Source organism: Siniperca chuatsi, linkage group LG24, assembly GCF_020085105.1.
Source record: "Siniperca chuatsi isolate FFG_IHB_CAS linkage group LG24, ASM2008510v1, whole genome shotgun sequence".
NCBI classification, from domain to species: Eukaryota; Metazoa; Chordata; class Actinopteri; order Centrarchiformes; family Sinipercidae; genus Siniperca; species Siniperca chuatsi.
In genome coordinates, this window is record NC_058065.1 from 2,748,866 (window position 1) to 2,772,408 (window position 23,543).

The 23,543-nt window shown below is 39.1% G+C and overlaps 1 protein-coding gene across 2 annotated transcripts in view; it reads right to left on the reverse strand.

Moving 5' to 3' along the window:
* Nucleotides 1-18,893, reverse strand: part of LOC122871817 (prolactin receptor-like) — a 41,905-nt gene extending 23,012 nt beyond the window's left edge. Inside the window, exons 1-2 of one of the 2 annotated variants that reach the window (XM_044187224.1) lie at nt 18,596-18,893; nt 1,120-1,221 (exon numbers count right to left, since the gene is read on the reverse strand). In XM_044187224.1, coding sequence (XP_044043159.1) covers nt 1,120-1,210 — 91 coding nt within the window. In that variant the 5' untranslated portion in view covers nt 1,211-1,221; nt 18,596-18,893. The remainder of the gene's footprint in view (nt 1-1,119; nt 1,222-18,595) is intronic. The other variant, XM_044187225.1, reaches the window with a different exon arrangement.
* Between the last annotated feature and the right edge of the window lie 4,650 nt (nt 18,894-23,543).

A 23,543-nucleotide genomic window follows, 5' to 3' on the forward strand; every position in this document is an offset into this window, starting at 1 on the left:
TTTCAACCTGCTTCCCACAGAAAACACCTTTTTAGAAATGAGTGTGAGAATCTTACAAGACGACAGAATAAGGGAAGAAAAATGTCGCCTTATTCCAGAAAATTAATAAAAACTGGCGGACTTCTTTTAAAAACATGTTGAAATTATCGCACTGCAATGGCAGATTTTTTCAATTAAAAGTTAAAATAAAATAAGACTTTCAGGACTTCATAATTAGACACAAATTACTTGGTAAGATCAAGATTTTTAAAGTGTTTGCATAAATGTTAACCTACAAAGTAACTCAGATAAATGTAGTGGAGTAAGAAGTCCAATATTACTCTCTGAAATGTAGTGAAGTAGTAAGTATAAAGTAGCACAAAAAGGAAATACTTGCATGAAAAACAAGTATTTTTGTCCACTCATTTTTGTGACCACTTTTACAGCTTCCTGTCTTCCATCTTTTCAACCCATGAACATTATTGGCTGCCTTGCAAATGTCTTTGTCATCTAAAATGAATAAGAAATCCTGGTGAGATTAAATACAAGATAATCCACTTGGATAAGGATGGTGAAAGTCAAAAAGGAAATTGTGTTACCAAAACCGGACAGATTAATGAAGACACAGAGAAAATGGGACTGCAATTCAATTATGGACCGATGAGTCTTAACTTTGAGCTCCGAGAACCTCGTCTAGGTTCAGCGAAGCATGGAGGAGGATCAGTGCCGATTCAGTAGCAACATCTGGAGTTGGTGATTTGGGTTTTGATTCAAGGCATCATGTGAACATAATTAACACATGCAATGACGCCTCGATTAAGAGCCGAATTCAGTTCACACCAAGATGAAGACGTCAAACACACAGAAGACCGAGTCACATGTAAAGCTACGATGAAGTTGCTAATTAACTGGCTGCTTGATTCAACACACTTCTAAGACTGAACTGTGAAGGTGAACAAGGCTGGAAGAGATTTCTTCAAAAACCTCTACACGAGTCTCCTAAAAAGAGTGGAGGCTATAATTTGATTAGCTATTTTTTATTTATTTGGATTTTGTTATTTTCTGCATTATTTTCTGGCACTGAAAAATACAGAATTTGCCCATAATGTCTGGTTTAACTAGAATCGTCCTCTGACTTACCGTGGCTGTGTCTTTCTTTATAAGCGACGTCCTGGGTGACGGTTCTGCTGCAGACCACCGGAGGCAGCAGACAGAGCAGCAGCCACAGCATCCTGCCGCCTTCTGTCAACACAAACAAACCACGTAAACACACGAGCTCAGGACCGAGAAAACCCCCCACAACACTGCTTTACTCACTGGGGGAAAGTCCACCAGCAGGAACATGTGACCCAGAGACAACTGGACATTTATATTTTAAAAGGGCAGCAGGATGATCGCCCTGCGGCTCTTCGAGTCCAAACACTGAGCGGCAGCGAGCATGTGACGACATCATAAAAATCAGTCAGCGATGCCACTTTAACAAATTTCTCCGAAAGAGTGCATGCTTTCCTAAAAGATTATACCATCCGTTTTCTTCGAAACAAAGTAGATAACAGAAAGAGTCATTTAAGTTTACGGTGGGACGCCATAAAAATCTCAAAAGTAGTAAAACCACAATGGAAAAATGGTCCATTAGTACAGGAGTCAATGAAATGAAATCATTAAATCAGACTAAATGTCATTTTCAATCAGTTTTAATTGCGTCATACAACAAACAAATTTAATACTTATTTTTTGGTTTAGTTTTTGTGTTTATTAGATTATCCACTTTAAGATAAAAACAGGAAAACAAACAGTTGTTTTTCATCTTGATTCCTGTAAAAAACTGACAATAGTGCATTATTAAATTTTATTTTCCTGATCGAATCAAAACGGATGAAACACAGAACGAGCTCGGTTGACGAAGACGTTTCAGTGTATCCCTAACGCTTACAAAATGTGCAACCTCAAACTGGAAATGAAACGGCAATCTTGACTTCTGCATTTGAATTCGAAGTATGTCCTGATTTTAGCTCGTTTCTGATCAAATAAAATGGAAATGGCCTTTTTCATGGCCGTATTCATAATGGTTGACTTTGGCAGATTTCTCAAAAGAGGCATGGGAAAATACTGGCATAGATTTTACAATCAAAGATAATGGAATTCAAAAGCTATTAATATTTGAGGCAAATGTACTCCAGAGTAAGTAAAAGCGAGATTTTCATGCAGGATGTCAAGAAAGAAAACAAATATACTGCTGATACGTTATTATTCATGTTTAATTCTTTAATGTTCTAATTCTTAATCTGCTAAGTAACTCCAGCCACCAGATAAATGCAGTGGAGTAAAAGTACATTTCCCTCTAAAAGAAGTAAAAGTACTCAATTCAAGTACCAGAACCTCCAAATAAATAAAGAAATAAAAAGTACACGTTGCGTCATCCCCAAGTGAGAAACTAATTTAAATAAAATGTGAAAAGGGTTCCGCATGTTAAACTTGTTAAAACGATCCCAAATCTGCCAGAAGCTGAATTACAAATATTCCAGATACTAAAGAACCTTACCAGTATTTACTTCTTGTATTTCACACATAACGAAAAACAAACATTTGTACAGACTGACGTCAAGCCCTGACTGATAAAGCCCGACGAATCAATGTAGGAAACGTGTTTCTGCTTCTCCTTCCTGTCTGAGTGTAATTGTGAGGATATTTTGGCTATTGATTGATTTTTGAATTACTTTATTTCAGCATTTAATGAATATGAAAGTTAAAGAATAAATGCTGTCATGATGATCACAGTTACACAGCATTTTAATACCCAACCACATGACAAACATCTAATTTAAACTACAGTTATTGGTGAATGTGTAGAAGCTGAGCAGGTTAGTATAATAAATAACATTTTATTCATTCGGGATCTGATGTTGTTTATGACTTCCTGTATAGACCATTGTTAAACGAGTTTCTTAATTTCTTGTACATTTATATCAACTATAAAGAAAGTATACCATGACACCGACATCCAGAGATCTTTGGCTTTTAAAGTTCTGCTCAAAGCTCATTACTCTAATCAGCTTAGTCCAGTGAACCGCTCCGTCAGAGAGCATGTGTGGCGTATGAGGTCAGACCTCACATGTAAACACCATTAATACACACTGACTCTCAGCAATTGTACAATATGAACAACAACAACAACATGACGAGTTTCCCCCCCCAAATACTGTCAGCTTACAAGCTTTTCTGTCACATCCATGTTGATGAGGTCTTTGGTGGCCAAAACAAAAGTTTTTAGTCTGAGATCAACGACAAGCAAGCAAAAAGTCCGAACCTAAAGCAGTGTACAACGACTGGAGGAAACATAAATTAGATGGTAACTAAAATATATTGGTCTAAAACCAAAACGTGATGATCTGTGTGTCCCAAATTTAACTTTTGCGCTCACCTTCCAAAAAACTACCTGCCATGAAACAATTTAATCACAATACCTACAGTTAGACCTTTTCCACTTAGAGCTTTTAGCTTCATTTGGGGGAACCAGAGTCTCATTTTACTTCCTGCATCCCAAAAATTCTCTGCTTCAGGGCAGGGAGGGGCTTTCTGACGGCACTATCAGGTACAGCTCACGTGCCACAAAACTACCTGCCATGCGTCGGCTAAAACACCTCTAAATAGTAACCACAGTAACTATCCCAGGAACCCAGGAACTTACCCTGAGTTTGGACTTGAAGAGTCTAAATTTGGTTTGCCAGCTGCTCCTGGGGCAGGACTTTCTAATGGTACTTTTACTTTGAAACTTTACTTGTAACTGAGTATGTTTGCATTGTGTTATTGCTGCTTTTACGCGAGTAAAGGATTAGAGGACCGTCCGCTGCTGCTATCATTCAGCTGCGGCAGTGTCAACCAAGGTCAGGAACACCAGACCTTGAGAGAAAACTATACAATATCATCCTTGTGTAACGACCAACATCGAGATTCTGTGAACTGTGAGCAGTAATGAAGTCACGTGGGAGCTTAGGGGTTTTAATGTCTGCTCTTATGAGGGGAAGAACGACAGAACTGACATGCAAGCAGCAGCAGCAGCCGATCCTCGAGCACTAAGACAACAATCACAGCGAATAATCCCGGCCTTGATCTCGCAAGGGAGGAGGATTAAAAACGAGGCCTTGTTGGGTTTTATCTGTAAGCCTCAGCTCACCCGACTCAGCGCAGGCCACAGGATACAGTGACACAAGATGACCGCTATGAAAAGAGCAAAAAAATAAAATAAAATAGTTACCTGTCCTCCAAACTGAACACAGCACGAAAGATAAAAGTCTAAAACAGGATTGACCAAAGCACGTCTGCTTCCCCCTTCACTCCAAACCGACACCTCTGTCCTACAGAAGCCAGGCACCTATTTTTGTTTAATTTGAGACTTGAGTTCAGATTTTATAGCAACCAAAATCATGACCCATGCATGCTATTTAAGGATTTAACAAGTCACTCGTTGCTACAATAAGCTCATTTTGTTTTCCTTCTCAGTTGCAGCTCTTCTTAGAAATGAAACAACCTCATTATCACTCCATATTTCTCAAAGTCCAGGAACCAGATGTGTAAAACTCAGCTAAAACTCACACGTGGTTCTGTTGTATAAATGTCAATCACTGTAAAACTGGGTGCGCGAGCCTCATTTCCACTTCTGCAGTTAAATAGATGGGCGTGCAGAGAAGGCGGCAAAGAAGCAGCACCAAGTCCAACAACAAAACCAGATCAGCCTTCATTCATTCTGTTAATTCATCATCGATTCATAACATGTATCTATAAACCATCAGCGACACTTATATCTCAATCATCAGACATCAGAAAGGTAATCAATCATTTTGTTTCAGGGGCTCCTATCAAAACTGATTTTACAAAGTGCTTCCATTTGCATATTTTGTGTATAAATAAATAAAAGAAACCTGCCAACAACCTAAATAAATGTTTATTATTACATTTTGTGTCTCTGGGGTCAACAATGTTGGACCTGAACTGAAACAGACCTCGTTTGGAAAAAAGGACCCAGTCCAAAAAAGACCAAAGAATAACTAGACTATCCAAAATGTTGTAGACCTGAACAGCAACACTGGCAGCAGCAGCTGAGCGTCATCTTGGAGCCACTCTGCTATTCGACATATTGATGCACAGACCTGAGACCTGCAGCAATAGGAAATAATAAAAGCTGCGAGCTCATTAAAAACAGTCACATGTTTCATTTAGGAAACTCAGGGGGATGATTTGTTTGTGAATGAAGCAGATCCCCTTCAGACTTCCACACTTCACCTCCGGGTTATCAGCTAATTCACAACTTCCTGTCTCACAAAATGATCTAACCGGAGGGGAAAGCCTTGTACTGTATGAGCTTTGTGTGTTTGTCTCCTTGGACCAAGAGAAAGCCTCTCTGAATGTCTGGTCTTTAGTTTTTGTGACTCTGTATGGCCTGAATCACCCCCAGAGGGACAACATGAACTGAGGAATGTCCACTTCTGTTCATTCAGGCTCCAGAAACACAAAGAAGCCATTTGATGGAGCTGGTTTGTGCTCAGATTTAAAGATATTTTCAAATAACTGGATTTATACTTTTACTGCAGCCGTAACGATTACATAAAAGCTGAGTTTAGTGTGCTGTTAAAACTAATTACCTGAGATGTAACTGTGATAACATCCAGCTGGATTATAACTGTTTACGCTTGTGATTACTAATTGACTGCATTTATCGGCTGCTGTTTTATTGGCCTGTAAATCCACAGTCACGTGGTAAAAAAACTACTCCAACGCCTGATGGCTTTCAAAACGAAGGTGACTGTGTGCGTTCTTAGAAAGCTGATTTATTTCAGGTTAGTCATCTAAGCAACTTTTTAATCACACGCGCATCTCAAAGTCCTCGAGCTGTAATATTATCAATGATAAATCACAGAACATGATGTAATACAGAGTTTAACAGCACACACAAACAACTAAAGACTGAAGGAAAAGTATGTATAATAGTGTAGTTTTATAGACTGAGGACTTTGGCAACCAGAAGATCTTTGGCTGAGTACTGAAACTCACCGTGCACACACAGGAGTACATACAGTACTGTAGTACTGTAGGACCTTGAATAGTGATAGAAAGTGATACTGCTTTTCTGAGACATGTTCCAAGACACAACCTTGCTTACTTCATCAGAAATATGAGTTACAGCCTGTTACAAGTCTGAAGTTCATAGTTGGAAAAGTCTGAGGAAAACAGCTGTAATAAATCACACTATACTTAAAACTCTACCTTGTTTGTTTGAAAAACAAGACTAAGTTTGCAGCCCTTCTAGCATCTCTGTGAGGCTGTACAGCGGTGCTTTGAGCTAAATGCTAACATGCTGATGCTAAGCAGCTATAATGTTTACCATCTTCATGTCTTCGGTTAGCGTGTTAGCATACTAGAATTTGCTAATTAGCAGCAAACACAAAGTACAGCTGAGGCTGATGGAAATGCTATTAGTTTTACAGGTATATGGTCATAAAGTATTGGACCAATTTAAATGTTGACCTGATGATGGCGCTAGAGGAAAAGTCAGAGGATCACCAAAGATATTAGAGGTCATCCTGAGGGGATCATGAATGTCTGAACTATATTTACTGGCAATCCATCCAATAGTGTTTGAGATATTTCAGTTTGAGATATTTCAGTGGTGGACTCACTAGAGCCACACCAGAGTTGTTGAAAAAGACAGAGGACGTTTCCGAAATCACTCCCTTTTTATTTTATACTTCGCTTTATTTAGAGTTTGTAGCCGTGCTAGCATCCCCGTGAGGCTGCAATGCTCATTACACTCTAGAACATGAGTGGTGACCATTTTACTCAACTTTCATCAGTCTTTGACAGCTTAACGCTAACATTAGCATGCTAATATACATAGATAACATTCTTCATTGACGTGTACTACCATTTAGCATGTAATATTTAGCATGCTACCGTTTATGTTAGCATAAGTCTCAAAGTAGGGTGATAGGAATTTGATCGTGTTGATGGCGCTAGATCCCCAAAGTTATTAGGACTCTTATTAGAAAATCCACCCAATTGAGAGCTGAAGTCCTGACATCACTTCCTGCCGAGCGTCTTGCTGCAAGTCGGAGGTCAGAATTTCCCCAGTTGAAATCTCCAGCTTCCAACCAAGCGCCGACCGTGACAAACTGATGTTTCTTTGGCAAAGTGTACACACAACTGAACTCTCAGCAGTGCAGCCTCCTTGAATATGTAACCAGCTACCTCATAACATTTTGACGTTGACAGGTTTAGCTATATGATATGTATTATTTTAATTAAATACAGGCTACCACTACTTCCTGTAAACCAACACTCACTGAGGGTTTTGTCCATCTGTCTTTCTAAAAAGTAAAACATGTACCTGGAGTTCACTCAATAGTTAATATCCATACTCTACGACAGGTTTGGCTTCACTACCTGCATTAATATTCTGCATAACTCCATCTGTATCACCTAATGGTCATATCTCACATCCTTTTAAACCTAAAACTGGCACTTTTCATCCAACCACTCGCAAGTAAATAAACCTGTGGAACTGAATACATGTAATCAGAGTTTATCTGGATCAATGTTAGACTGCACTGTTAGTTACAGCTGCTGCTTGAGCGTACTATCTATCCTTGAAGATATTTAGAGAAAGGAATTATTGCATGAAGCAGAACTAAATGCTAAATAAAATTTGTTAGAGAGTTCTGCACAAGGACACTCTGCGTATCAAATGAACGTCAAAGAGGTATTGTCATCCTGAATGTGAAGAATTTTGATTTAATGAACCATCATGCGTCATAACTTGATCCAGTTAGTGTTTATGAATCTAAAAAGTGATCTGGAAAGCTTTCACAGTCATACAGCTGTGGGTTGGACGGGGTGATGCTGGATTAAATAAGGTATGATGAATTAACTGAGATGTGGTATACGGCCTTGACATGACTATGAGGGGGACAGGAAGGGGTTCTGCGTCAACGGGCCGGTCTTTGCTGTGCTAAACTCGATTTATCGCCGTCCCAAAATAGTTTCCAAAATACTATTGTCAATTTTGGAAACTAAGTTGTTAACGTGATTATCAACAGGAATTAAAGCTTCGGAAATCTAAATTTAAGGTCTTAAAATGGTTTTAATTTAAAAAGGGAAATTCCAGTAAATTTCAACCCAGCATCTTTCCCATCAATGTGGCGATTGTGGCTCGACGAGTCGTGCTAACTTTGCCCCTCCGAGATTTTGGTAAACAAGGACTCTCGCAAAACAACGTATATCTTGGGTGAGCTGCATGAGCCTCCCACAGCGCTCCAAAGAAACGTGATTGTTACATGAATCATTTCGAACGCTTGTCTCGGAGTCTGAAAGTGAACAAAAGGCAGAAGCCTTCTGAAACGGCCAGTCTGGCTAAATGCATAGATCTAAATCCAAATAATCCTGATTTGGTGAGTTAAGATGAGAAGCCAAGTGTATAATTTCAGCTTTATAAAATCTGTGTAAACTGGTGAAGAAAATGTACCTCTGCAATGGCACAATATTTTAAAATTATCCTGGAAAGAACCACTTCCATTTAAACCCAAACTAAATATTCTTTAATTTAATAAATGTCTTATTGTGAACTTTATTCTCCCTTGAAATGTATGCTTCACTGTGGACAAATGTCACACTATTGCATAGTTGCATAGCTGCTGTGCAACTGAAAACTGTCTATTATTATAACAACAACAACCAAATTATATGGTCCTTTCCAGGAAAAAAATGCAACATTGAATATGAAAGAATAACATAATGATAATAAATACCATTCTAAGGATTTTCCCCAAAAGTATTATTTTTAAAAATGAAGACCCCTTGTACTTAGGGCCGGGACAATATCTACTGAATCAGCCAGCTGTTCTGTACTTCAGCAGCGTCAAGAAACCACTACTAGCAGGCTAAAAGGAACGAGCTGTAGCTGGAAAACATGAAAGCCCAGCTGACAAATGAGACACAAACCTGTTGAGCACAATAAGAAGACGTCGGTAACAGGAACCGAAATGCCATCACAAACAGCAGCACGACACAGACAGACTCATTTCTCAAAGGTTCATCTGATAGAGCATCCCTCCTGCCTGACCCTCACGGTCAATCACAACACGTGCGTTACCTGTTGCCGTGACGACTGGCTCCCTACCCGTACACAGCAGCTGATCAATTCCTGTGTGCGTCCCCTGCCGTTTGAGAGAAGCGAGGCCCCGCTGGAAAGGTTTCTGATGATCCAGAGGCTGACAGGTAAATCTATACGACCGCATCCTGATGCTTAACGTGAAGCGATGCTGCGGTCCGACACACTGCGCACACGCCGGCTCACACATCGAAGACTGAACAGGATGTCCACACAAATTAATCTGTGAGCTGAACTTTCCTTAAAAATATCACAATTAATTATTAACTAACCATTTTATTTGACCCACGGGGGAAAGGACACCGTGAGGACACTCGGTGGATTACTTAATCATTTTCCAGATAATTAAAGTCATTATGAAAAGTATTAAATGGCGTGTCTACACATTGATCTGTAAAATGCCAATCAAAGGTCCACAAATTACTTGTGTAGAGGCTTTCAAAGTGTGAGGGAGGGTTGAAGGGGAGCTGCAGTGGGAGGGAGGTGAGGCAAAGGTGAAAGGGACAGGGGCATGCAGGTGTTAAGCTGGTTATTGTTGTTTCAAAACGGTCAACAGTTGGAGCTGTAGCAGTGGATTGACCCACAGCTCACTGCACTCCTTCTCCGAGTCACAACTCAATCAAATCTGAACACGCAGAACATGATACACATTATTAGATCTGACTTGACTGTCCGAGGATATCATTATCTCTGATGTCGCTACTAAACGTCCATAAATCCACTTTGAAACCACAAAAAATATGGTCCTTATAACTGCAGAACTTTCCTGAGGATCATCAGGTTTTTAAGTTTTCTTCAGTATCAAAGAAATCCAGTGCTAATTGTCTGTACATCTACGGGTTCACTGCAAACAGGAACTGCTAACAGCCAATTCGGCATTCTTTTAATGGTGCCAATTTGCCAAAATGCAAACAAATATAGTCACACAAAAAAAAAACAGGCTCAAGTTGTAGCCCACAGAGTAACTCACTGACTCCATGACAACATATACTCCCCAAATTATGGGAACTGTTGGTTGACTAAATGAAAATGAAGTGAAAATGTTTCTTCTTCTGTTGTGCAAACTGATGATTAGAGACATGACCACATCAGGCTAGTGCGCAACCCGCCAGTTTTGCAGTGAGTAAGATTTATAAAACAGAACCATGCGAACACGCAGCTTTATAAATCTGAAGTGTGGACAGTATGTATACTTGTGTTTTTGTTGAAGTTGTGAATGTACAGAGAGTTTTATGCATATGGCCCCAGGTGTAGAAATCCTCTTGACATACAGACCAGGAAAACACAGGAAATCAGATCAGTAGAGCCATGTGTCAGACCTCTTAAGTAGCTTCACTTGTTTGCACTTACAGAAATTGAGTGCTGAGGGGAAGAGATCCTAAAAAGTGAAAGCAGCAGCTGTTAAGAGCACTCTTGAACTGAACCTCTGGGGAGATGTGAGGCCTAAAAAACATATTAAATGTATTGAATTATGAGCAGTTATGAGTCCTTTCAGGTTTTGGGTGTATGGATTTAGATATTTGATTTCAACTGGTTTTACTTGAGGACCATGAAAATAATTTACGGTTGTATCTGCTGATTGGACCGAACTTGTTTTGTTCTTCTTCCGAACACTAGGTGTTTCCTTGCCGTGACTGCCACAAGTCAAACCCGACTTCACCATTATTCTGAACATTTCACAAGCTTTTTGAGCAGCAGCGAGTCCAAGGAAGAGCCAGGAATCGCCCGAGGGCGACCCTCAAATTCCAATATAGGGTGTAAAATACGCCTAAAATCCTGAAGTTAAACCGGGAGAGAAAGAGAAAGAACAGAGAATAGCATTGTATTCTGCTACACTACATTATTACAAAATGTCTTTCCTTTAGTTTCTGTGCGGGTTTGATTGCATTTTCTCTCCCCTCTCCCCTGCAGCAGTCCCTCAGACTCAGGCTACCGGCTTCACAGCAGCTAATGTTATTTTAAAACTCCTCTCTTTCCTCCTCCAGCTGTTTATTTGGACGTCACAAGTTTGAAATTCAATTTACAAGGTTCTCACTGAGAAGCTATTTCTTTCTTTCTTGTTTTGGTAGTTACACTAATAAGCTCCAAGCTCTTTGGCTGAGCCTCATTGTTTCTGACAGCCAGGGGGTCCAATGAAAGCACCAGGACTTTTTAAATTGCAGGCTATAAGCTTTCATCAATGTCATGTATCTTTGCTTCATGGCATTAATAGTAATCCTAAGACTTACATCAGCAACGCTGCGGGCAGTACAAATTGGTTTAGTAAGAAAATCACATGAAGAAGCATCTTGCATAAGGATCATGATGCAGCTGCAGCAGCGTCTAAATGAACTAATTTACCAATCTATGCCTGAATGTTTATCAATGTTGTTGAAATAAAATGGAAATTTAATTGTTTTTTTTTTAAATGAATAATGAATCAGATGCGCGTCTGCTTAGTCATGAGATGTTTTTAGGATACGGGGCCCTGGTTCATTTCATGTCCACACTTCTATCTGGTTTTTGGACCCTGCAAAGTAGCCTTGTCCTACCCTCTGGCCACCACGCTTATACAATTTTAAGTATATGTCACCTGGCTCTACTTGACGTAAGTTAGACACTAACTGATTTACTTACTTTAGTAAGTAAGGAGCCTTCAAAATTTAACATCAAGACACGTTGTGGTGATGACCTGAAGTAGTTGTGCAAATAAACAGACAAATATAAAATGTGTTATGTACTGTCGTTGTAGCGTTTTGAATCTAACGCTGTGCTGTTCCTCTGGTTGGTTTACTCTAAAAACACCAGTTCTGTCCCTGGTAACACGTCTGCAAAACTGATTAATATGAATATTTGTGTGCATATACAAGTCATCAGTGGCTCCAATGGAGAGACGGAAAGAAAGTTAATCACCCTGAGAGAGCAGACATTTAAAAAGCTATTTAAAATAAGAGTGATGTCCCCACAGGCCAGTCTCTAACCTTTAACGACAAAGACTCTAATTACGTCCTGACATACAAAGAGGAAAGTGAGGCTTAATAGAAATGAAATCATTTAAAAAGGGAGAAAGAGTTTATGGATCTCAATGACATTCAGTTGAATTCATTCAGTCTATCACGATCAGACTGACAAGACAAAACTTGTTTAATAAGAGCTAAATAAAACGTGATTTGAGATGTAATGAATCCACAAAGTGCAACGTCATAGTCCCAAATAGAAACACTTCCAAATCTTGTGTACAAAAGTTTCACATTTCTTGCCTTAAATATTGTCAGTGACAGATTTTGTGGATAAAACACTTACTGTTACTGTAAGTGCTGAAGAGTCAGACTTCATTAAACTGTATTTTAGCTTGTTTCTCTAAAATGCTGTGATTGTTAGTTTTCAGTGGCAGTAAGAACAACAAGACGTTTCTGTCAGACACACTGTTGGACTTTGTGGCCACAACTTCAACCGTCATGTGCAGATCCAGCAGCGATAAGTCTTATCTGAAGGACGTACTCTGTCTGTAGCTCCATTCCAGCGCTGGTCAGAGCATCCACCCATCACAGCTCACACAGCGCCTCGAGCAACACACAGACAGGAAACACAGATCTGAACAGACAGGGGCATTCGATCCACAGGGAGTCACATGCACCGCTGCCTGCAAACCCAATCACACACACACACACACACACACACTGACGCCAGCCGAGGTTTATGTTTGGCATAAACACTGCAGCATTATATAATCCTGCACGTTCACAATGAGCTGTTACTAATTAACAGGCAGACGCCTATCATAACAAGAACATGCTGACACATAAACACAGTGAGAGCACAGCGGTTAATTAATGAGACTAGATTTGAGAGTTTACTGGAGATTACTGACTTTTTAAGTTATAATCCTAAAGATATTCATTATACCAAACCATATTTCTATGTTATTTATGGTCATTTTCACAGGAACAGGAAATGATGCTTGCATGTACTGGACATGATGCACAAAACAAAAAAGTTTTTGGAAGAGGAAGTGTATTTGTTTCTATGGCGAGTTTTAATTGGTTTCTGTCGAGTTTGAACCAAGTGTGTTTTAAGATAAAGTTAACGAGGCAATTAAACTGGTCTTAGTTCGGTAAAAGAGAAAAACTTGAATTCACAAGGTGTGTGGTTGTGTTTTTCTGTTTTTTAATGTTTTAAACTCTTAAATTCTTACACATTGCACCTTTTAAAAATAGGTCATTAAAAATGATCAATAATCGACTGAAATGAAACCTTTTGTCATGATAGATTTTTCAGCTATATCGTCCAGCCCTAATAAAGGCACCGTCAACGTTAGCTCGCTAACGTCTGCTAATCAGCTGAAACTGATGGGAAGGTCATTTGTTCAGCAGGTATTTGGTCACAAACCAAATAAACTTTGACCTGATGAGAGAATCACCAAACTTCTTACAATCCATCCTCTGGGGAACAGGAACATCTGTACAAAGGTTCTTGGCAATCTGCCCAGTAGTTATTGAGATATTTCAGTCTGGACCAAAGTGGTGGCATGACCGACCAACTGGCATTGCCATCCAAGATTTCATATTCTCCTGATCACAATTATTTGAGCATGTGTATTACTATTATTAGGCCTATACTATAATAGTGGCATAAAATGAACAGAAAAAGACGATTCAATCGCAATTATTTGTATGACAATTAATCGTCAACTAAGATTTCTTGACTTTGACAGCCCTAGTTGCCAAACAATAAAAGCCTGGGCTGTAGTTCTGGCAAAACATTAAAAACACCTCAAAAGAAGAGGGAGTGAGTTAGAGGTAAATATTGTGTGTTTTTAAACCTTTAGTCAAGACTAACAAGTCACGTCCAAGCCCTAAACTTGGTGTTTGGAACTCTAAACAAGTCATTATTGCTTTTCATCAGATGTAATGCCATTTAATAGCCACGCCTCTGGACTTCTTTGTTTGGCTGGATATTTCTATCAAAGTAGCTACTCAAGGCGAGTTTGCATGTCATAAGCAAGACACTGCACTTTGGACATGGGAATATGATACATAAATATATATAAAGATATATGGGAAAAAATGTCGCTTTGGACAAAAGCACCTGCTGAATGTAATGTCAGTGATGTTGACAGGTTTTCAACATAGTGAGACCCGGGACCCACAGTCCCAGGAAAACTGATTGGGTCCCCAATAAAATTTGTGTTGAACTCGTGTTTAGGGATGGCTATCATTACGATGATTTTAAAATCGATACTACTACTTTTATCTATACTCTTATTGATTTATTTCCCATTACTAAATAATTGCTTTTTGAAAAATATATTCTTTTTAAAAAAGAATAAATTCAGAAAAGGATTAGAATTGAATATTTTAAATATAACTAAACGTTGTTTCTAGAGCAGCAACAGCAAAAGGCACGATACAAAGTCAATATTTCACTGAAAACAAATTAAAATCATCAAAATACTGAGTGAAATTTAGAGAGAATGAAGAACTTAGACATCAGTCAGTATCAGTCCTTCCTCCTGTCCTCTGTCCTCCTCCCTCTGCTGCTGCTGCGATTCACCTGCAGGTAACGTTACCGCTGGCAGCGGGAGGAGGGGCTGCTTTGTCTCAGCCAGCAGTAAGTTTACAAGAATTTGCCAAATTTTATGATTCGTGACAAACTACGCTGAACAGACTACATACAGACGGCTTCGTTTGAGCTTGTTTGTAACAATTCGCTATTAGCCGAGCTAGCGCGCTGTGCTTGGTTAAACATAGCGCCGGTGGATCAGACTGTAGACAGAGCAGATTAAAATATCACATATCACAGGTGTATTGATAAAGTAATGCTTTTCACTCACGAAAGATTTATTGCACTTACAGTAACGAGCGTAGTAATCTCACCCGCCTCTCTGCTGTTGTGACTGCGCTCCGTGTGTGTGTGTGCATGTGCTCAACCCTCACACGGAGAGCAGGTAAATTACACCAAGTCTTTTGACAGTGGGGTTTCTTTTGTTTATTTATATGATTTCAACATGTATTTGTTGTTCACAATGTAGCATTGCCAGCAGAAAAATATGGCGTGTCCCCTGGAGTTTCCTGCGTCCTTTCGGATTTGAATGCGAGACGTAGGACGCGTACCTAGCAACATCACTGTATTGTAATTGAACTCTGGAACCTGGTTTATTGAACACGCACTTGCAGTTACCACAGGTGTCGCCAAATCAACCTGAGACTGAAATGTGAAGGATACTAACTAGCAGTTACAAGAGAAAAGCTTTAGTATTCTCAGTCTTGTTTTTGCCCTTTAACATGGAGTTAATTTAATTATCATTGCCTGTACAGAGACATTTCCCCGTACTGAGAAAAACAAGATGCCTGAAGCTTTCTCTGGGCTGCTCAGATAATCAACATATCATGTTAAATGTCATGTGACACATGATTACCCATACAGTACTTAATGTACATGTTTAAATGGATTTTCCACTCCAGTGGACAGCAGACTGTATGTATGCAGTACTGTATGGTGCTAATAATGTTAAACACTGCAGTACAAAAATTCCTTGCTGCTTCTCCCATCCATTAAATTCAGATTTCATACAAACGGGATTCAGAAGTAATCAAAGCGACAAACAAAAGGGAGGTAGCAAATCTACAAGTGCTGAGCTTTAACTACTTCTCGCAGACTCAGGTCTGTGTTTTACTACACGGTCCATCTCACTTTTAGATAAGATACTCACAGGTCTTCATCAGTGTTAGGTGCACATTTTCTGAACTGTTAACACCTCTACAACATTTCATCTGAAAGGTTATTTTTCAATTTTAATCAGTCATAATTAAATGCTATGTTAAATTGCTCCTAATTAAAATCCTGCTGCTGTTAGTTTCACATTAAAAGCGCAGAGGGAGCATAATTACATGCAAATTACATGTAGGAGACATTTTGGACAGCAGCACTGATGAAAAGAGAAAGGGCTGCACACTGACTCCAAACCACATCTTCCTCAGGTCTAAATGTTTAAAAATGGTTACCACACCCATGTGTATTGTATCATATAAGGGTGTGCACAAAGGTCAAAACAATGAGCCTCATGCAGGAACATTTTCTTCTTGTGAGGTTTGCTTGTTTGAGTGCTGCAAGTCAGATTCACCAAACTGTTAACTTCACAGACTTGCCGATTATTTTCTTGATTAATCAATCTTTAGGACTATTAAAACAATGAAAAATGCCAATGGCAATTTTCTAGAGTCCCGGATGACATCTTCAAATGTCTTGTTGCGTCCAACCAACAGATATTCAGTTTACAACAACGTTCAGACACGGAGAAGCAGCACATTTGAGAGTCTGGAACCATCAAATTAATTACTCCGATTAATTAGTTGCCCACATAGCTGTGGATTAATATTCTGTCCATCGACTAAGTCCAGCAGCAGCAGCAGAGAGACCAGAACAGTGATGATGTGATTAAACATTCACGCCTACAAAATGCATCACGAAAATCTACGTTATGTTCACTTTTCTTTGAGCAGAACAAACCACAACTCTTTACCTATATTTCATTTTCATCAAGCAGCCACAGAAAATATCTTGTTCATCCTCTTGCACGTTCTAGGTGTGGTCTAATTTACACATCTTGCCACTCTTATCTGTTATAACACATGTGGGCATTGAGAGGGGGGTAGCCGGATGAAGACTAATCCATACGATCCAGACTGAAAGTACTTTCACAGACAGCGAAAGCACAAATGTTAAGGTTGATCGCGGTCGAATTGTCTCCTACGACAGTGAACTTGGAATTTCACTGGTGTGAAATTGTTTATGACAAAGGCTTTTGGGGAAAACTAACATTAATGTACTTATTTTGGGGTGAACTTCACAATACGAGTAGTAATTAAACTATTGCTGGCTGGAGTTCCCATCAGATAAAACATTTTTATCATAATTTATTTTTCATCAAATCAAACTTTATTTGTACAGCAGCTTTCATACAAGTGAGTGATTTACAGACTCGCTGATTATCAGATCACAAATATAAAAATTTTCAAAAATGGTGCTTCCATAGTATTAACACACATTTTGAAAGCTGTGATTGCGGTGCTAAAGGATCAACTCTATAAATAAGACAAGTGGGTGCAGCAGATATTAACAGGTGAGGTGTTGGTGCTCTAAAGAGAGACCGATACACTATAGTTTATCACAGCCACCATATTCTGTAACAGCTGCTATATAAATAAAATGTGTGTGATGTATGATAAAAATGTTTGCAGTAGCAGTATAAAGCTGAAATTCCTAACTGGGTCAGAGAATCTAATGGCTCACACGATCGGCAAAAGATGAAAAGAGTTTCAAATGTTTCAAAAAAGATTTCATGGACTTTTTAATTGCTGAGCAGCTGATAACGGCACAATAAAGTGTGGTTTAGATCATTTGCAGGTGAAAAGATGTTTAGTCGTCTTCTAAAACTGGACTAAACTTAGACCTTTTTGGCCTGTGACCCCTTAAAATGAAGCACTGTCTGCTTGCAACCCCTCATCACAGGCTGCGTTTGTTTACCTGCACGTTCTCTCGGTTTATTCGCATTTTCCAGGTGAACATTCCTTCAACATGTAGCCAAAGATTAGACTGAAGTCTGAGAAAGTAAACATAATCCAGTGTAGCAGAGTGTTTCTGCTGTCCTATAATGTTAATCACAGATCACAGTTAAATTTGTCTGTTTACAATCATAACCTTTATTAAAATAGTATTTCAATAACTACATTTCCAGCATATAACAGGTTCTCTCTGATGCATTTCTTGGCAAAAGTGGGTAAAAAAAGTACAAATCTTATCTATAAATCCATAATTAGATAACATTGAAGTTTAAGCATCACTAAGTCTTGTCTAATGAGCCTCTGTGGGCATGAATGGACGTTTTTCCCTGTGTCATTATATGATATGATATTTAGGATACAAGGCTGAGCTTGTTTTTGTCTGTTTACATCTTTGAAATGGTCAAGATGAGTAAACACGCGGAGAAGACTTAATAACTGGCCTATAGTGTAAGTGTAAAGTGTCATAGTTCAAACAGACATGTGGAATAACGTTAATATCTACTAATCCTGGCCTTAAACAACTGACAAGAAGTAGGACCAACAGTCTTTTACTGCAAAAGACTTGTAAGAGGGTAAAAACATGACAAAGCAGGTGGAAAAGTTTTGTTTGACCTTGTTTAAACTATTCGTATTATCCCTCTTGTACACGGTATAAACCAGGTAGGCGTGTACGTGCACGAGCCTTGCTCAGACAAAATGAGCAGATTAAACATGTAGTTTTGGGCTCTGGGAACTAATTATTATTTTGCTAAACGTACCGTCCACTACATGTATTATGTTCTTAATTAAATGCCATTTTGTTAATTGAAGAAGCATTCTTCTTAACTTTTTTTTTTTTTTTAATTAGGCACACCTGTGCACGAGCGCTCTGTTCACGGTAAACTTCAGATTAGAAAACATGAATCTCTCTTACCTTTCAAGTAAATAAACCGCTTGGAGATCTGCCTGCTGCCGCTTCACAGCCTCCTTCCTCGAACATAGACCCACACCGGGACCAGGACCGGCCGGTAGTTGACGGATGCAGCCGGTAGTCCGGGCGAACTCCCTGCGGAGGAGACGGAGCTCGTCATAGATCAAACCGCAAGCTGCTGTTGGTTGGTGTGATGCGTTCACTGCCGTCGCAGTTTATTTCTGCGTCCCCCTCTTCTCCCCCCCTGTAAGGAGATTTTCCTCCACCTGTTCCCGCGTGACCAACCAAACCCCAGCTGGAGCTGTCTAAACTCGCTCCTGTCCGCCCGTCTTCTGCTAGAGGAGGGATTTATGGAAGACCATTACTGCCAGGAAAATTAAAAAGTAGCTAAGTATGGAAAGTAAAAAAACAAACAAAAAACTTTTTCTACCTTAAAACTATGTCAAAATCTTGACTTAGTAGGCCTAATTTTTTTAACTTACTAAAATAAAATGACTCTTTTAATCAGAAAGTCTACATTACTCAAAATAATAAGAAAGTAGATATGAAGTCAAAATTATATGAAACTACTTCAAAATTTGCACTCTGTTAGTCAATATTATGAGATACTAAATCAATAATTGCCTTTTAAAAGTCAGAATAATGAAAATAGTAATAGTTAAATAGAAATAACAAGGTGCTAAAATCAAAAATGACATTTTAAGTCAAAATCAGAACATCAACGTTTTGACTATGTCAAAAGTTATGAGGTAGTGTTAAATCAAATTAAGTTAAGTAAATAAATCAAAATTTTGATTGTTTCATAATTGTGATTAAGTATCTTATAATTTACTTTAATTATGACTTAGTATGTCATTATTTTGAATTAAAACATACAAATTTGAATGATTATCTCATAATTATGACTTAATATAGTGTCTGACTAGTATTTTTCAAATTATTTTCTTTTTTGTTTGTTTAGTTTTTTTCCTGGTGAAATTGAGCTTCCATACTGCTCTGTAGCCTGACAAAACATCAAAATCAAATAGAGGAAATTGTATATATTTACATATATTTTTTGTAATACTTTTATTCATTTCTAATTATGATATTTTTTGTCTCCATTTCTCTCTTCACTTTCTATTAGTCCACCAGATAACCCAGTCTGTCCATTTCTAAGATAGATTAAAAAAAAACTATTATTGTATCAGCATTCAACAACTACATTTCCCAGAAGGCTTTGACACTGCTCCTCTATATGTTTAATGCTACTAAATAAACTGTTTTACTTTTGTTAAAATGATGACTTGTTCAAATGTTGTTGTCCAATACAATCGCAGACACCCATTAAGCCTAGAATATGGAACTCCAAAATGGCCAATATTAAATAAATAATCAATAAATAAACTGATCAAATAATAACACAATAGGTCATTAAAACCCAGCTCATTATTGTGAATTGTAATTTCATCATTCTTGTTGTCATGGTAACATGGTAAAAATGTATTCATTTTTAATTCATAAAAGCTATTGAGAAAGCAATCTCACTTCAAGGTCAGTTTAGTAGCTGTGAGCTTTCGATCAAGTCACATGATCTTCATCAGAGTTTGCCCAACTGTCATTGTATTGTAGTTAAAATTTTGATGTTTTCTGAGCACTTTAAGGTAATATACTTTGTTTCTTAATTTGCTGATATGATCAAAAGCTCCAGAACAGCTACTAAATAGAGTAACTGTGGTGGGACTGTTTTCTCAAGTGCTGTTTCCAAGATCCAAGAAGGATCTTTGAACCTCAGATAATAACTATTATTGTTTCAAAATGCCCTTTTTCAAATGTATTTTAATTTCATAACGGCATTTCTCATCAGAGAATGTTTCAGCCAATCACATGACCCCAGCAAACTGGCAAATGAATGCCATATATACAGTGCATAAATATATTTTAAACCTCCTTATTAGGTTTAGAAACTTCTAACGGGCCAGCAACTCCAACCAATGCAAAGGGTAGGCATAGTGAACATCATACGCCATGTAAAGTATTTGTTTCAGGATGACGCCCTACATGCTGTCATGGTTTTTAGGAAAACCTGGATCCTGCAGCAGCACTGTCAGCCTCATACGATGTGTGAAAGAGCAGTCACCTCAGATCAGTGTTGGGGTTGCCCCACAGAGACGGAAATAATCAGATTATTCTCCACAGCAGCTTGTTTGGTGCTGGGAGGCCTCGAGTGTATGTTGCTCTGTTCGTTTACTGTCTCCTCGCTGATGTTTAACCAATGAGAACAGCATGACTGCTCAGTGGCCCGGAGCTACGAGGCATGACTCAAATTAGCTAGAGTGCATCCTCCTCCTGAATGATTCCTCAAACAGATCCAGATCCTGGGATGCAGCCATGGAGGCGACTAAATGCAAGCTAATGTGAAGGAGTGAGGAGCAGTGGTGTGTGTTTAAAAAACATTTTACACCAACTGTCGTAAGATGGACGACACACTTTGGCCAACATTAATGTTTCCACTCACACAGAAAAAGGCAGATGAAATGTCTGAAATACATGGGGTGGACAAAATACCGTAGAGCATGAGCCTTTGCAGTAAATATAAAGTTGCTGAAGCTCATAATGTTTCGGTTTTTAACTTGTTGAGTCTTCTGCCGTGCTAGCAGCTCTGTGAGGCTGTACTTAGGCACAATGGTGCTTTGAGCTAAATGCTAACATCGGCATGCTAACGTGCTCACAATGACAATGCTAACATGCTGATGTAAAGCAGGTATGTTCACCATCTTAGCTGAGTGTGTTATCATGCTAGCATTTGCTAATTAGCACTTAAAGTACAGCTGATGGAAATGTCATTAGCTTGGCAGGTATTTGGTCATAAACCAAAGTATTGGACAAACTGAAATTTTTACCTGATGATGGCACAATTCATCCCAAAGTGTGAGACATTTCACAGGATAAGTGTAAACTTCACCAAAGTCATTAGGATACATTGTCTGGGGACCATGGATGTTTGTACAAAATGTCATGGCAATCCATCCAGTAGAGATATTTTAGTCTGGACTAAAGTGGGGGACCAAGAGAAAGACGCTGCCATCCCCAGAGCCATGAAGCTAGCATGGCTAAAAACCTACAGAAGAATGGTGACTGTATCTGCATCCAAACAGAGAAACAAAATCCACAACTTAAAACCCCTGTAAACTAAACAAATACATATTAATAAGGTGAAATGTTACACCTATTAAAGAGTTACAGGGGATTTTAGCAGCCTCTTCTGTCTGACACATGTGGGATAGACTCTTGGCTTAATCATATGACAAGTTTCAATACAAAGTGATCTGTATTTTTTCCCACTTTGGGTATTTTCTCTTATATTTCATTGTTTTGGGTTTGCACCGATGATTGCGTGATAGCACAGATTTGATGTTTAATCTTAACAGCCATTTTTAACCTTCCATTTTTAGTCCAGACTTAAGTTGTAAAATAAGAGAGACCAACTCCAAGGTTTCCTTTTTCTAAAATCTGCCTTAAGTGTCAAAAACCTATGAATGAATGAATTCCATAACTGCATGTTATTGATTTTGCTGTGTTCATATTGCTGTGGTTACTATGGTCTCTGAATGGAAATGATTTTTAATACAGTAGAACTAACTAATGTCTGTTTCCAGTGGTTCTAATTGTAGTTTTGGGGAATAACTCTAAAAATCATATCTGGTAAGAAACACCATGTCCGAATGTAATCATGAGAGCATCTGGTATTGCAGGTGTGAGTCCGTTTTTGGATTTGCAGCCAAGATTGGGATCAACTCCTTTGGTTGCTGCCACCCAAACTTAAAACTGATTTTAAATGCCTGATTTTGTCATTTCCCCATTAGAGTTACAGCAGTGTATGTTCATACTCATTTGGCAAAAATTTACTCATATATGCTAATGTATGTTCTTTGCTGCGCTACAAGACTTTAGATATAAGTGGTTGTCCAGTTATGATGACAACTTATAATACTATACTATAATTACATATACAGAAATTAAACAAAACAGGTAGGACTTTATTTGGGGGTACAATTTATTTATTTTTTATTTTCATTATTTTATTATATGAAAAAAAAAACTCCCCACGAACCAAAATGGACAGAAACCTCGGGAGTGGCAGTTCAAAGAGAGATCCTCCACGGACGGCTGGGTGTTCGTGCAGAAACCGCGGTCCCCCTACTCTTCTACACCTCGTCCAGAGCTGCGTGCAAACATCCTGAGAAACCAGTTCCTCCTCCTGGGCCTCCCGTCGCTCACTTTTTTTAACGCGCTCTTCATCTCTTTAAACCTCTCCACCCGCTCTTGCTCCTTCTTTTGCAGGACTTTTGTTGACTCTTGACGCTGGACTTTCAGCTGCTCCTCTGCCAACTTCACAGCAGTCTGAAGCTTGGCAATCTCCACTCTCTGGCTCTTCAGCGTAGCCTCTTTCTCCTCCCAAACCTCATTGACGGCATTGTCCAAGATTTCCTGTAACTGACTGATCTTGAGGCAAACCACTTTCTCCCCGTCCTCCTCAGTAAGCTCAACTGCAGCAGGTGCAGACGGGATCTGCAGGCAGGTTGGTTCGCTCTCGTGGGCTTTCTTCATTACTTGGAGGTTTACCTCCTGCGTCTTAACGCAGAGATTCAGGCCTGATCTCGTATCCTGGAGCGTCTCTTCTGCCTCTGGTTCAGCAGCCTCGTCCTGCCGCTCACCGGACCGAATGCTGGAAGCGTGCTTCTCCAGCTCCCTTGTGGATTTATTCAGCTGCAGGAGGAGCTCATCGGGAGTCTCTGTGCTCCTCTGACCGGGAGGCCGTCGCAGCTGTTTATGGGCCTCCTCCAGCTTGGAACTGAGATCCATGTTGTTCACCTGGACCTCCTTCAACTTCAGACGGAGGTCCTGGCTCGTCCTCTCTGCTTCCAGTGCAGTCTGTAACTGCTTAAAGAGCTGGAGTCTAAAGTCCCTG